At 43.7% G+C, this 16250-nt stretch overlaps 1 protein-coding gene across 1 annotated transcript in view; it reads left to right on the forward strand.

Annotated features, from left to right (window-relative positions):
- Window positions 1–2963: 2963 nt before the first annotated feature.
- Window positions 2964–16250, forward strand: part of STUM (stum, mechanosensory transduction mediator homolog) — a gene marked incomplete at both ends in the record, with an annotated part of 44261 nt that continues 30974 nt past the window's right edge. Inside the window, one exon of the mRNA XM_080342581.1 lies at window positions 2964–3150. Within this exon, the coding sequence (XP_080198707.1) occupies window positions 2964–3150 (187 nt within the window). The remainder of the gene's footprint in view (window positions 3151–16250) is intronic.

Here is a 16250-nt window from a genome sequence, read left to right on the forward strand (position 1 = left end):
CTTTTTCAGCAGACATCAGGAAATGAAGGTATCTCAAATTCTTAAGACACCTGAGTGTCCATCCTTGAGGCACAGCTGCAATGCTTCTCTTGGCTTTCACATTGCTTGCCTCCTGCAGCACTGTGGTGGAGAAGACCCTGGAGAAGGCCTGGGGAGGATGCATCCCCAGACCTGTGTGTCAATATGCTGGTGATACAGTGGTGTGCCAGGGGAGTTCTGCAGGCTGAAACACCACTCTGAATTCAAGTCTGTTTGGGGTTATTTTTGGTTGGTTGGTTCGATTTTGTTTGTGACCATTTTTTGTCTCAACTGCAGATAAATAGCGTTATGTATATCAGTTTGGAGAGCTGTTTTCATGCTGAGAAGTGAAATGAATATTTCAAAGATTGAATCTGAAGAAATCTTAGTATTCTCAATACTCACAAATATTACTGCATTTTATAAAAAAGATAACCTTCTTTTTCTCAAAAAAAAATCAGCCCCTGGTCACATTTTTTTACCTAGGTCCCAGCATACTGTTTTGTTAACAACTGTCTTTCCTCACTTAAGCTCTCCAGCACATAGAAACTTGTCTCCTAAGTAATGGTAAAGTACACAGCACGAGTGCTCAGTACGAGATGGTTTGCATGGTTATCATGCACCACTTGAGGAGCATGGAACAAACCCAGCAGAGCGGTGAGACCACCAATCCACTTGTTTAGAGAAGCCTGGAAATATCACAACTTGTTATGTGATGATATCTTTAATATACCCTGAGTCAGTCATAACTTTTGCCTTAGGCGCCTGAGAACTTCCATGAGCACTGGCAGCACAGAATTAATGATGCAGTTCAGTCTAGCAGTGGCTGCATTTTAATAGTGGGTAGAGTAAGCCCTATATATTGCCAACTAATCTTAAAGAAGTAAATGAATTAACTCACATTTGTCAAATGCTTTGAGATCTTCCAAGGAAATGTTCCATAAAAGCACAACCTGTTATTAAGTATTTCTGACAAAATATTGTTTTAATTAATCTTGGTCTTTGATTTTCTCTTTAGGCTATCCTCACAATGGCCTTTTGCTTGCTTCTAGTATTGGTAATTAGGGATCACCCACGCACAATTTCCAGAACATTTATCAGTTCATCATCTGGTCGAATCTATAGAGAGTTATATCATAGCAAGTTATTGATAGTGTTCCAACTGTGGATTCCGCATCGTACAGGCTCACATTAGTCAATATTCATACCATAAAGATTTCTCATCTGACTGTAGTTTGATCAACCAGCAGAGAAAGATAGAATTCATGTCAGTTACACCAGATCTTTCCAAGAGAAAGGTACAGCACTCCAATAGCTTTGTGTCTAGGTGATATAACAGGCTGTCCGTTTGGCTAATATGCTCCAGAAACATGTCTGAACTATGCATTTAATCAAAAAGAAGGCAGAAGATTTTTTGGATGACACACACTCAGAAGATAAGCAAAGAAAACCTGTTGTTAAAAATAGGAGATTTTACAGGGAATGTCTATATTTTTATGGTTCAGAACCCAACTATTAGAAAAGTGAAATAAAAAGAAAAATAATCTAGGAACAGGATTCTGCATCTGTGTCATTTAGTTTACCTAACTTTTTCATTGTACTAACTTCACAGTACTAATCAATTTAACTGTTGAATCATGTGTTTTTCAGGTGGCAATCTGATGACATACATAAAGTACTCCAAGATTTTTCTGTTGGAGTCTAAATTCCTAGCAGGAATTGTACAGTAAAAATACCACTTTGAAATGCACAATAAGACACAGGCTACCCTCTCTCTCTCATGCAAAAATCCTGTATGTGTGTCACACATTTTACATCAGGATTAACGCCTTTAATATTATTCCTGTTTTCTCTGCAATGACCAGCATCATCATCATTTCTAACTACAGACACGTTAAATTTCTATTACCATTTCATCCATTAAACTGTGTACTGAACAATAGTTACCAACCCTACAAAAGGATATTTCATCTAGTCATGGAATCACAGAATGTTAGGGATCAGAAGGGACCTCAAAAGATCATCCAGTCCAATCCCCCCACCAGAGCAGGAACACCCAGATGAGGTTACACAGGAAGGTGTCCAGGTGGGTTTTGAATGTCTCCAGAGAAGGAGACTCCACAACCTCCCTGGGCAGCCTGTTCCAGTGCTCTGGCACCCTCACTGAGAAGAAGTCTCTTCTCATATTTAAGTGGAAACTCCTATGTTCCAGTTCGTACCCATTGCCCCTTGTCCTATCATTGGTTGTCACCGAGAAGAGCCTGGCTCCATCCTCGTGACACTCACCCTTTACATATTTATAAACATTAATGAGGTACTGAAGTGAATGAAGATACATTGTTCACACTGTCCCAAACTGCAATTAGCTTTTCAAGGGTGTATTTTTCTTTTCTCCTCCGAATTCTCGTGGCTCTTCTCCTTTCCCCCCCCTCTTCCCTGCTTACAGCAGAGATTTTCAAACAATAAATGAGTGTGGGTTTAATTTACGCCTTTTCTTACACCTTCAGAGCGCAGCTATTTTTAAAGCGGCATTATTTTTTCATCACTTCTACACTCTCTCATATTGAAATGGCTTTTCCCCTTCCCCAAGATCAAGCCGAGCAGCTCCTCTCTTGCCAGGCGGGCCAGGGGGAGCAGCAGCCTGGGGCGGGGTGACCCCTCAGAGCGGCCGCGGCGGAGCCGCGCTGGGGTGGGCGGCCCGGGGGCAGCCCAGCGGGCTGTGCCCAGCGCTCAGCGCCGCCGTCCCGCCGGTTCCGGGCCGGTTGGCCACATCGGTTGCTGACTTGGGCGGGAACGGCGGCGGGGGCCCGCGAGGGGAGGGGTCCGCGGAGGGGGGCGCGCGGGCGCGCGCACCCGTGCGCAGGCGGGGCCGCGCAGCGGCGGCGGGAGCGCGCGGCGGCAGCTGGGAGCCCGCCGGGGCACCGGCAGCCTCGGCCGCGCCGGCCATGGAGCCCTTCCCCAAAGACGGCGAGAGCGCGGCGGCCGCGGAGCCCAGCCGGGGCGCTGCCCCCTCCAGCGGGGTGGTGGTGCAGGTCCGGGAGAAGAAGGGCCCCCTGCGCGCCGCCATCCCCTACATGCCGTTCCCCGTGGCTGTCATCTGCCTCTTCCTCAACACCTTCGTGCCGGGGCTGGGTAAGGAGCTCCACAAGCCCTGGGCGCGGCGGGAGGGCGGCCGCCGCCGTGCAGCCGGGACGGGATGTTCCAAGGCGCGGGACTGCGGGGCGAGCGTCTGCCGGCGGCGGGGCGCGCTCCCCACACCTGCCGCTACTTTACCGGAGCCGGCGCCCATCTCTGTGGGGAGCTGGTCCCCGCCGCGGCGGCAACTTTCCCCGACGGCGCCGGAGGAAGGGAGGCGGGAAAGAGGGAGGGAAAGAGCCTGCCGCTGCGCTCCGGCGGAAAGTTTTGCGGCGGGAGCGGGGAGCGGTCGCCGCCCGCGGGGGCTGGAGCGGCTCCTGGGGGAGCGGCCCTGCGGAGAGCCATTTGCCCGCGGTCGCCCGGCCCTCGGGGCAGCGTCCGCGCAGCGCGGCGGGGATGCGGGCTCCGCCGCAGCCGTCGCGCCCCTTGGGGTGGCACGTTTCTCGCGGCCGGTGAGCGGTGCCCGGGACGAGGGGAGCCCGCCCGTCCCCGCCGTGTACGCGGCGGGGCTTCGCCGTGTGACTCAGCCAGGCAGAGGCCGGTCTCCGGCTTGTGGGGGCTGAGCATCCCCGCGCTTTCCCAGCCTTCAGGCGGGATACGGCCAGACGCTGGGAATCCTGTGGTTCACGGGAAAGGCTTCAGCTGTTAGGGCTCTTGCGAGCTGTAATTTTAGTTGGAGGACCAAGAGGCAGAGTGCCCACATCACCCACCAGCAAAGGTGAACTTTCAGAACCCCTCATCTCAAGCTTCCTAAGGAGACCCCTTAAAAATGTCGGTCCTGTACCATTACTCCAAGGAACCGATGTCTGGAGGAACTGGGGATTCAGTTTCTCAATATGAAGTCCCTAGTGAGTAGCTCGGGTAACACATTCCTAAACTGTGGCTACAATCCCTTCTAAGTTTCCCTTTCCTCCTTTTTAATTAGGAAATACTTGCTTACTACAACCGGGACTAGAGTTTAACCACTACAAAGGCACCTGGAACACAAAGCTAAATACAAGTATTCTAGCTGCAAGCAAAACAGTCACATTTTAAAAATCCCAAAGGAAACACAACCCATCAGTCCATACCTTGAGTTTCTCATGGTTTATTCATTACCACTATTTCTGCTACTATGGTCACTGCAGCTTGCCCTGCTTTTAAAGAGCTACTGCCCTGCCCTTACCTGCCTCATGTGTTTCAGGTGGCTTAATTTTTAAATGAATCTGAAATTCTTAAGTTTCTGATTAAAGTATTACCTAAGTCTGAGTGGTATACTATGTGCAATGTGTAGAAGCCATTGGTATTCAGTGTGTTTGCTCTGAATGTGGATTCCAGAGGAAAACTTCCACCTTTTGAAATACCTCAGAATTTTCCTGTGAGAAGAACGGCATTGGCGTATGCGCTTCCAGACGTAATGCTGTGTGCTCAGGTGTGTTGTTTTCACAGCCCTTGTGTGCAGACACCTAAAGAACCTGGAGTGATGAATCAAACATAAACTCTCTAGTTGAGTGCTCTGATGGTAGTTTAGGTTACTGTTATTTAGCACTTTATTTCCCACCATCTTCAGAGAGAGCTGTTCAAAGCCAGAGCTTTCAAAGTGAATGTAGTTTTCTGTTGGCATTGAAGACACTACACCTTCACTGTAGACATACAAGAAAAAAACCTGACTCACTGTACCCTTTACCTCATTGGAATGATCTTATTCTTCATACTGTGCTGCTTTTCACAGTACACTAGAAAACCCTCAGTGTTCTTGCTTCATCCTTAGAAGGTGGATCCCCATAGCCAGCCTCATGCCAGACCTGGTTTAGAGGTGTGGTTATCTGTCTGGAGCTCTCCGGCTGCTCGCTGCTGCGGGGATGCTCACACATGGAGGCGTCAGCAAAGAATGGCAGCAGGTATTGCTTCCTTTTGAAAGGCAGGTGTACAGGGGTCCCAGTTCCTTCTGGCTTGAAAGCCTGGGAGATGAATCTGGACTTTGCAGCCATGTTGGTTGCATTAGCATTGACTGGCTGAAACAGGGCTTTGGTTTTTTTTTTTTTTTAAAAAACAGGTGAAGATTAAAAAAAAATATTGCATTTTGTGCACTGAGTTCAGTGGTACTTTCTGCCTCTTTATACCACTGTTCCTCCTGATCTTCTGTTGCAAAAGTAGCAAAACAAGGAAACCAGAAATCAAAAGAAATCCTTCCATGTGGCATTCTCACAGGCTGGCAAAAAGCATTATTTTGGAGATGTGTTCTAAACTCTGAATGCAAAGCGTAGCACTTTGTCCGTACGTAAATGAACTGTTCTCTTAATGAAGCTGCTAATATCGTATGCATTTTGATAGAAAATTTACTCTGAGATGATATACTTGACTAGAATGTAGATATTTACAATCTCAGCCACATCCTGTCGTATATCACGTAGCCCACACACAAGGGGAAACAGCAGGAGCACAAATATCCTGGCAGGAATAGTAAGGGTAAAAAGAGATCCTGTGTCATTGTCGCACTTTGGCCATCTCGCTGAACTGAGCAACACTTGTAAAATAAATAATATTTGCTGTGGTGTGAAGTGTTCACATCTAGGATGTGAGCCTGTTCCCAGTGAAGTAAATGGCAACATTCCCATCAATTTCTGTACTCCAGATTTATGACATGTTAAAATGATGTTTCACAGGCTTGCTGTATATTTTCCTTGCTTAGGTGGAGAGTGTGACTGTGTTTAGGTGGTAATGGAAGTTCTCTATTTTTCAGTCCCTGAATTCATTCCTCATCTGTTTTGCACATAGTTGTCATTCTTGTGCAGACTCTGCGGTGCAATTGCAATGAAGATTCAGAATCCAACAGAATAGACAAGAAAATGGACAACAACAAATACAACGAGTGTTCTGCTGTTTGGAGACCAGTGCATTTGAGGTGTTCACTAATGCCCAGTACTTCAAACCAGTGGTATCCAAATAGGACTTGCACTCTGGTGCAGGTTATCAAATACTCAGGCAGTCTCTCAGCATCTGAAAGCCTGTACGTTTTTCAGTTAGATTATCTTTCCTGTGTTATGGGAGTCATCTATGAGGATGAGACCTGAGAATTTTAAAAATCTAGTTTATTTTTCCTTTATGGTATTTATGTTTTGCAGTAGTACTCTATTTGGACAGGAGAAGTAACACTTTCTTCTTTGTTTATAGTAAGTTTGTTTTTTTCAGTTGGTTAATTTTCAGGGTTTTATGTAGGAACTCAGAACTGCAGGTTTTAAGATGCATTGTAATCTGGGTTTTAATTACTCTTTGCATTTATGTTACAAAAGCCTCAAAGGAAATTTTTCATGCCCAGGGGATGTGTTAACTTCTGCCTTGCCAAAATTTAAAATTCAGACTGATTACAACCTAAAAAAGCTTGATTAGCCCATCTACTTGTAATCTGTTTTGCAGAACAGCCTTGAAATTACACACTGTGATAGACACAACCACGTGGAGACATCCTGGACCAGAATTTTCCGTGGTCCAGTGCGGTCTTCCTCACCTGCATCCGATAGGGCTGCAGGGCTGGGCTGTGATGAACATGTCCCTTGTGAAGGTTCATAAAAGGAGCAGAAAGCATGAAAGGGAGAAGAGGGAGCTGCTGTTCTCAACAACCGCTGTAGGAAAAGCCATCATGCTGTTGGCTGCTAGCATTCCACCTCTGCCACAGGCACCCTATGCCACAGACACTGTAACCTCCAGTCTGGCTTAGGTCTTCTTCTGGAGCAGGCTCTGATACCTCAGGGCCAAATCATGTGGTAATGAGCTCTGGAGGATGGAAGGTGATGACGCCAGCAGAGATAAGTGGTGGTATATCCTCTCTTTTTCCGTTCCACAGGACTGAGCAGTGTGCACCTCCAGCTGGTACGTGCTGCAGATGGCAAGTGAGAGAATGGGCTGGCCATGCCCTTTAGCTGGCAGACTGTGTTCTCTTGGAGCTGCCAGTCAGCGTGGGAGAAGATCTGGCTCCTTGTCATTCCCTGAGCTGATACATGGGAATCTTGCCCTTCTTCCTACCCATTTTTCCTTGCCTTGACATCACGTGTGTGGGAGGGGGGAAATGAAGGGAGAGAACTTGAGGAGAACATGAGGACTGAGTGGAATTATCTGAAAGTATGAGGTATTCTCCAAGATTAATCCCTTCTGTCAGGAAGGGGGTGGACTTTTGGATCAGAGCCTGAATGATACACGTGTACTATTTTTAGGTAGAGACTAATTGAAACACGTAGCATAAAATTATGTTAGTGCAAGGTAGGAGAGCAGCCACCCATGTGCCATGAAATAGCCGGTGGAGATGGTGATGAGTGACAGCCTCTCCCAGGCAGCTAGAGAAAGGAGGCATGATTCCCAGCCCACTGAATTCTTCTTCCATGGTGTACAGCTCTCCTGTTCCTCAATGTGTCAGCTCCATGTCACGAGTCTTCTGCTGCTTATTCTGCTTCAGTCTTGATAGTGTTCAAGGGCTAGACCTTCAGCTATGTAAAGATGGTGTTAATGCTCGATTTACAGAAGCCAAGCATCTGCAGAAGGCTCTCATTAGAAGCCACAGCTCTCTTCAGCAGAATGAGCTCACCAAAGAGCTGAATGGAAGCACAGAACAGAACACTCAGGAAAGCTGCAGGAATGAGATCTGCATAAAATTATCAATACCAGTTTTATTTTTTTTGTTAGAACGGTAAATAGATGCCTCAAGTAAACATCCATTGCCTTCATTATTGAAACAAAGAATTTCAAAGAAAAAACTCATTTTCTTATCTACAGTAGGACAAATATTGCAAAAAAGAAATCAGGGTTTTTAAACATCTGTGCATTAAAATCTCAAACTTGCTTTGTCATGTATGATCCTTTTTAATTTTTTTTTTTCCCATGGACATGTAAATCAATCAATCTGGGTGATTTACAAGCTGATTTGTGGAAAACAAAGGTCTTTTCAAGTGCTTGTATGAAGTTGTATTTGTGGACTTTACTGCTGGAATTCTTTAGCTAATGTTGCCTTTCATCCTCTGACGTATAGACCACTGGTAGCCTGCAGAAACAAGCTATTTGTTCATGAGAGCATAGTTCACAGTATCACAGTATGTTTGGGGTTGGAAGTGACCTCAAAAGATCGTCTAGTCCAATCCCCCTGCTGGAACAGGAACGCCTAGATGAGGTTACACAGGAACATGTCCAGGTGGGTTTTGAATGTCTCCAGAGAAGAAGACTCCACAACCCCCCTGGGCAGCCTGTTCCAGTGCTCTGGCACCCTTACTGAGAAGAAGTTTTTTCTCAAATTTAAGTGGAACCTGTTGTATTCCAGCTTGATCCCATTACCCCTTGTCCTATCATTGTTTGCCACCGAGAAGAGCCTGGCTCCATCCTCGTGACACTCACCCTTTACATATTTATAAACATTAATGAGGTTACCCCTTAGTCTCCTCTTCTCCCAACCTAAGAGACCCAGCTCCCTCAGCCTTTCTTCATAAGGGAGGTGCTCCACTCCCTTAATCATCTTTGTTGCCCTAGTTAAACAAAGAAAACAAACAAAAGTCAGTAGACTTCACTCTGGGGTTTGTATTTTCCGCTGAAAAGATCAATAAGTTCTTGATGGTGATTTCTTCATTGGCTTGCACAAGGTGGGAAAGGAGACCTGCGATAAAACGTGTGCATTCAGGCTACTGCTCCATTGCTGGTAGTAGTGCTACCAGCTGTGCTGTAGATACTCCTCAAGGTGAGGTAAAGTTGGGCACAAGAACAACTGAATCTGCAGGTTTCTACTCCTGCAGGTCCTGTTCTTGTCAGCGGGGAGAAGGCCATTGATTTCTTCCTCTTCTTATTTTTTTTTCCCTTTAAAAAATATAAATACAACAGAGATTTAAGTGAGAAATTTAGATGTCTTACATAACTTACTTGGCTGATCGTATTGAACAGTTACTCAACAATATTGCCAGTACAGGGTAGTCAGGAATATTTTTGTGACATGAAGTGTCTGGACCATCTAGAATGACAAACAAGCTTGAAGAACTCGAAAGTGATTTGCAGCTAATTTGTGATCAGAATAAATGCCAAATTATGTCAGGTTTGTAGCTCCTTGGTTGAGACAACTGCAGTTTATGTATTCTGATCAGCAAAAAAAAAAAAAAATAATATATATATATAAAATAAAAAAATAATAATAAAAAAGGTTTTATCTCTGCTGAGGGATCTGATGTGGCCCCTCAGTTTTAATCCAGTGTCCAGTGGTATGCCCTGCTGTATTTTAGGAAGAAGGCTGCTTTCTGCTTTGTGGTTGTATTTTATTAGCCCATACTTGCCTGAATACTTAATTTATTCTTCTTCTTCCTTCCTTTTGTGTGTCTTACACTGTATCCCTTCCTTAAGTTTATCCACGCAGCCAAGATGGCCACTTATGTACGTGCCATCATCCTCCTATGGCCCGTGCTTTACAGACACAGTTATGGGCATACATGGCAAAAGCACAACAACGCCTTGTTCTCAACTACAGTCTCTGTCACAGTCCAAATATTTAGTACTCTTTATGTCCTTTGGTCAGTTTTTGCTCTTCATTTGTAGTTGGTAAAAGTCAACTGTGGAGCTCTACTTGCATTTACAATGACTTTTTGGTTCATTTTTGCTGTCAAGCTGTGCACTAACCTAGTGCTGCTGCTTTTGCATTGCTGTCAGTGCCAGACCAACTTAAATGCAAACAAGTTTCACTCCCCTCCTTCACGCCTTCTGTTTCCATCAAAATAGAAGACAAAAGAAATGGCCAGTGATGTTTTTGTTCACTGTTTTTTGATCCCTGCTATCATTGAAGCAGTTCTGTGGAGGTATTTATTACTTAATGAACACACAAGGAGACAGGATTTGCTCAGCGTCTTGCAGTCTCGTTTGTCATTTAATGCAATTTGGACAGATGTACTTGAAGATAAAGAGTGAAGGTGGGAGCAAACAGGAGAGAAGAGCTGTTAAATGGCCAAGTAAACCAACTGAATTTTAAGGAGTCTGGAAAGCTGTTCCAGACAAAGGGTGTGACGTGGAGAAAAATAGAGAATCAAGCCCAGAAGGAGAAAATTACATTTGCAGAGATTTAGTGAGAAGGCCAAAGAACTGGGACTTCTTGCAGTAAGAGAGAAAAGGAGTGAAAGGATTTGAAGGCAGAAGTAACTTGGATGAGGAGAATGCTTTAGTCTGTGTTGCAGGATGGAGGTGAATTGTTCTCCTGCTCTGAATCCGTGGGTGTCAGAGATTTACCAGCTCTGATAAAGCACCACTCCTTGCAGCAGTTTGCTGCCGTTTTCTCTCTGTTCCCCCATGAAAAGAGCATCAAGAGTTTCTGGAGCTGTTCAGGGTTGTAAAAAGAGGAGCAGGAAGCAGAAACCAGGTCCCTCTGGCTCTTGCCCATCACATTGCATCCAACACCCTGAACTCAAACACACCCGTAGGTGGCAGCAGCTGGCATAAAGCAGAAAGATGAACTGGAGAATCTATGCAATTCTATGCAATTCTGAATTTTGTGGAGAAGGAAGTGACTGGATGGTAAAGGCATTCTAAAATAGTCCATAAGTTTGTAAAAGGGACTGGAGTTTGCAATTCCTTTATGAAAACTTCCATTCAGAGGTAACCTGGAAAGGGGAAAAGGAAAAGAGCTTTCTTCTTATTTTCTATGAGATATAAACTCAGTCCAACATGTAACATTCTTTCTTCTGTCTTTGGACTTGTCTTCATTTTAGAACTTTGCAACATCAAAGTTACACAGTTGCAGCACTACAGTGGGTGTATATGGACTTGGTTGTAGCATCGTGCAAAGCTGCTGGTCAATAAAAACAGAACAAAATAGAACAGTTCAGTTGGAAGGGACTTAAAATGATCATCCAGTCCAACTGCCTGACCTCTTCAGAACTGACCAAAGGTTAAAGGATGTTGTTAAGGGCATTGTCCAAATGCCTGTTAAACACTGACAGGTTTGGGGTCTCGACCACCTCTCAAGGAAGCCTGCTCCAGTGTTTGACCACCCTTTTGGTAAATAAATGCTTCCTAATGTCCAGTCTAAACCTTCACTGACACAGCTTTGAACCATTCCCACACGTCTTGTCACTGAATGTTGTTGTGGTTTGACCCGATGGGCAGCTAAACACCAGACAGTCACCACCTCTCCACCCCAGTGCGATGGGGGACAGAACTTGGGGGGGGAGTAAACCTCATGGGTTAAGATAAAGTTTAGTAGGACAGAAAGGGAAATAATAATAACAATGACATCAATTATAATAGTAATAATATATGAAACGCCTGATGTGCAATGCCATTGCTCACCACCCAGTGGTCGATGCTCAACCTGGCCCCAAGCTGCAATTTCCCCAGGCAGCTTCTCCCAAAATATATACCAAGCATGACATCCCATGGTATGGAATATCCCTCTGGTCAGTCTGGGTCAGCTATCCTGGCTGTGTCCCCTCCCAGCTCCTTGTGCACCTGGCACTGCCTGAGAAGCTGAAAACTTCTTGACTACTGAGTAACAATTAAAACATCAGTGTGTTATCAACATTATTCTTATTCTAAATTCAAAACACAGCACCATACGAGCTACTAGGAAGAAAATTAACTCCATCCCAGCTGAAACAAGGACAGATACCATGGAGAAGAGCTCAGCACCTCTCTCTCCATATTCCTGCCCTCAGGGAGCTGTAGAGAGCTACAAGGTCACCCCTCAGCCTCCTTTTCTCCAAACAAGACAAACCAGAGTCCTCAGCTGCTCCTCATCAGATATTCCTTCCAGCCCATGTCTAGAAGAAGGTAAACCAGGTTAGAGTGTTGTACCTATGTCTGGTACTTGGGATTTTACTAGTATAAAGGTTCTGGCATCTGGCAGACCTCGCTGGCAATTAAAAACATTATCTGTGCCTTAAACTACTTCTCCTGGAAGTCACTGCTCCAGCAGCAAGGGCAGCAGAAGGCAATGCCCACCTCTGCTGCAGCTATTCCAGTTCACAGTCCAACACCTTATTTGCAATGGCAGTCAGAGCTCACTTGCCTTTTGGATGCTGCCTGTGAGCCGGAGCAGTTGTGGTGTGAGGCAGCTGGTGTGGCAGTAGTATTCCTTCTTGGAGAGCTGGAGCCAGCAGCACACGGTGACCTGAGACATCACCGACTGCAGGTCAGACCCAGGATGTGACATTGACACAGACCAGCCTCACGTGAGAAAGAAAAGTGTTGACCAAGCTTGCTTTAGAGATTCCAGGAGTGTGAAACCTGGGTTTCCCTGGTTCTGCTGGAGACCAGGAGCTTTTTCATTAAGTGAAGGAGTTAATCCCTTTTCCTCCTCTTCCCAGAATTTTTGAGCATTTGTGTTAACTAGGAGCCCCAAAATGAAAAGATTGTAAGAGCCTGAGAAAAATCATGTTCCATTCTACCTAGTTATATTTCACTTGTTGATTTCTGATGTTATAAACTTACCAGGTTTCATTGTGTGTAGTCAAGGGAAAAATAAATAGACAAAACTCGAATATTTGATTTAAAACACTTATTTCCACAAATTGTTTTCTCTCCATGTTACCACTTAGAAGCTGCTTTCTCCTTCATCTAGCAATGTAGTTCTTGTTATAAAGGCAGTTCAAAGCTCAGTTTTTCTATTCTAAGGGAGTTACAAATTCTCTCTTAACTACATGACAGCCCCCCTAAAGGCCTAGCAGTGCAATCCTGGCTGTCACAATATTTGGTGTTTCCTTAGAACCCTGTCCCTTGAGGCTCTTGATTAGATGAGAATTTCTGCTTTCAGGAGAAGAAAAATGTAGCTCTCATGGCTTTGGAGCAGGATTTGAAGATATGATCCCGTCTCAGAAAAAGAGGGGGAGGAGATAGAGGGGACAAGGAACTAATTACATTTTTTTTTTAATGTCAGTTTTGGATAACCTGATTCATGATTTTTCAGCATTGGAGCATAACAATATTATACTGAGCTTTTAAATTTAAAAAAGTAGATACATTGCTAACTAATTTAAAACTCCGCCAGACTAGGCAAAACCATGGACACTCATGTCTTTGAGCATATGATCATGAAATATCCAGACTAGTAAATATAAGTGAGATGTATGATGAAAGTCAATCGGTAATACACTAATTTACATTGAAAGTCCCAGTATGAACACACAAAAAGGATATTAAGGATATACCCAGAGTGGATCATGGTCAAACCTGGCTAGAGGGAAGAGTGAATACAATCAGTAGAGGAACCCTTGGAAACATAATCACATTCACTGCAGTGATTTGATCTGTACCACATTTTCAACTTCAGTAATAATGCATATACAAGGGAATTCGCAGGGGACTGAGGCTGCCACCTTTGGGAATATGAAATGAAACGTATCAAAAACAATTATCCAATATCTCACCAGCTTTTCATTTATCTGGGCTGAGCTCTCAGTTTGCCACAAGTATTGATGCATATCTACACAAAACTTAGAAATGCTCTGAGTTTGTGGATAAGCATTTTGTTTCAGTTATAACATAAGCAAGTTTGTAAAGAACACAAAGACTAAATGGTCAAATTAAATTTGAGGTTGTGTTGGAAAAAAATTCAATGGAACCGTATAAGAATGTTGTTTTAAAAAGTGTTTGTACATTTTTAGGTGTTACAAGCCCTTGAAGAACTGAGATTTTAATGAAGGTTAATAAACTAGATTATAATGAGCCATTGTTATAAGTTTACTGTGTTAAAAAGTTGAGTCATTTTGCAAAGTATGAATCAGATTTATATGAAACTGTTTTACCTGAAATAAAATAAGCCAAATGACCACATTAGTATAGCACTGTCCAGCTGAAACAGTTTTACTTTTTAAAGTTTAAAATACATTTTTTTATATGCATAAGTCTATTACGTATGCCAATATGGTGATGTGAGATCTTGGGCTTAAATTATTTCTTCCTGATGTAGGTAGAAGACCTGTTTAAGTGCTTTCATAAAGTAGTGGATTTTAAATTTAATAAATGAATTTTGTTTATTTGCTGTTTTAAAAATACTTGCAAGGCCTCTTCTGTTGCCATGACAATTCGATTTCCATAAACATGATTTTTTTGTGTGTGAATATCCAACACTGTATTTGCTATGCCATGTTGGGGAAAGGAGATGGCAACTTGACACTGTAGAAATCACCATGTGGAGACTGCCATATAGTCAGACCTGTTTCACTGACATTGGTCAGGACTAGGTTCTTTATAGTAAGATGAAATAATCTCTTGCATCAAGGTTTAGGTATTTAGATTCCCTGTAAATGGAAAGCTTTTTTTTCATGTCTTCTTGCAAATACTGTTTTGGAGTCAGGAAGCTTTACGTTTCCTTACCACTGAAAATTGGTTCCAAGGGTCTGAAGACTAAATTATAACTAAAAGCACAGCTGGACCTCCTTGGATCTACATGCACAAAACAGTGTAAGGACATAAAACTCTCCTTGCCCACTCTGGAGCTGCTGTCCTAACATCAGGGGTTCATAGAGGCTTTAGGACTGTGAGAGAGGACTGCTCACTAATTGAGATATTTGTGAGGTGTAGCCAGAAAATCCCTTTCTAGCTGTGGGATTGGTATAGTTCCCCATACCTTCCTTCTGTCTTTGTGAAATGATTGCATCAAATCAGACCTATTTCCAAACTCATTTGCACCAGACTAGTTATCGAGTAATCCGTTGAAATGGAAACATTGGTTTTTATGTAGTTGGACAATTTAGTTAATGTGGATTCTCTGGATTGGGCCATTAAGTTATCTCTCAATCTATCTAATTGTGAAAGCGTTGCCATATCTTCCTGTCTGTATTGCAAGGATGATAATGTTTTTTGCTGCACATCTCTGTTCATTAGCACTGCACCCAACAAACTGTTCAATACCAGAGAAACCTTAGCAGTGGCTTTAGAAAGCAAATAATAAATTAAAAAAAATAGTCTCAGCATCACGAGATTTTTTTCCTCCTACTGAAATTTCATTGTGACTACAGAGAGCTGGTGGGATGGTTCCTTGTCTCATGTAAAAGAGAGAAAAGAGCACAGAAAGTACAGTCACTGGCAATTGGGAATACAGAAATGTTCTCTTGTTTTCTCTTTTAAATCTAGAAGGTAATTTTACACATTGACAACCTGAGTACTTATTTCACTCAGTCCTCTGCTTCTCCCACACATCCCACAAAACCAACATTGAAATCGATTCTCCTGGCACTCCTTTGAAGCTCACTCCCTGAGATGATCTCTTATCTTGTTTACATTGGGCAGCTGTACATTTTTGTGCCTTGAGAGCTAGCCCCTTATATCATATACTGCCATGGAACATGAGTGTTCTTTTACACCCATGCTGCAGAGGTGTAGGGAGCTGCAAAAGTGCAAAGCAGAGCTTCAATCAAGCCATGGGGTCTGGAGAGAAGGGAGAGGACTCTGTGCTTAGCCATCAGCCATTCTGTGTCGCCAACCCATCTTGATCCAAGTAACTCCTTATGCATAAGGGTGCCAACATGCAAATTCTCATTTCTGTCAGAATTAAGCCTTGGTATTCCCACTTTGGATGGTAGATTCAAGGCAACCTGGTTAAGAAGTAGGATCTGTGTCCTTGTGCTTTGTGCAGCTGAGAGAAGAAACCTGTGGTAGAGCCAAGAATAGAGTGTAGACCAAACACTAGTTCCCAGGAACCACTCTTGCTTAGCAATTACATGATGGATCCTTCTTTTACTGAAGCTCAGATGAATAAATGGTAACAGTCCTCCCTTAGTTTTATTGGCACAGGAATAAAAGATTTTTCTTCTGTATATTAGCTAAAATGTGGTATGCATGATACAATTGAAAATCTGGCCCATGTGTGTATATGTTCTGCTCTCACACCAGTGCTTTTAATCCATCAGATGTTATTTCAGTGCTCATTTACTCTCTGTGTGCCAAGGCAGAACTGGTCAGAGAGGATGTCCCCCTTTTAGTTTCTATAGGAACTCCAGGTCACATTGCTTGGAGCAACAAACGTTTGCAACGGTGCAAAACAGGTGCAACATGTTCCCATTTCAAGGTAAACCACATGTCAGAACCAAGAATCCACAACATGCAGAGCAATGTGGTGTTGAGCCTCCAGAACCATTTTGCCTCCCCTCTGCTCAGCATTTTTGCTGTTT

Source organism: Nesoenas mayeri (genome assembly GCF_963082525.1).
Source record: "Nesoenas mayeri genome assembly, chromosome: 3".
In the NCBI taxonomy this organism is placed as follows: Eukaryota; Metazoa; Chordata; class Aves; order Columbiformes; family Columbidae; genus Nesoenas; species Nesoenas mayeri.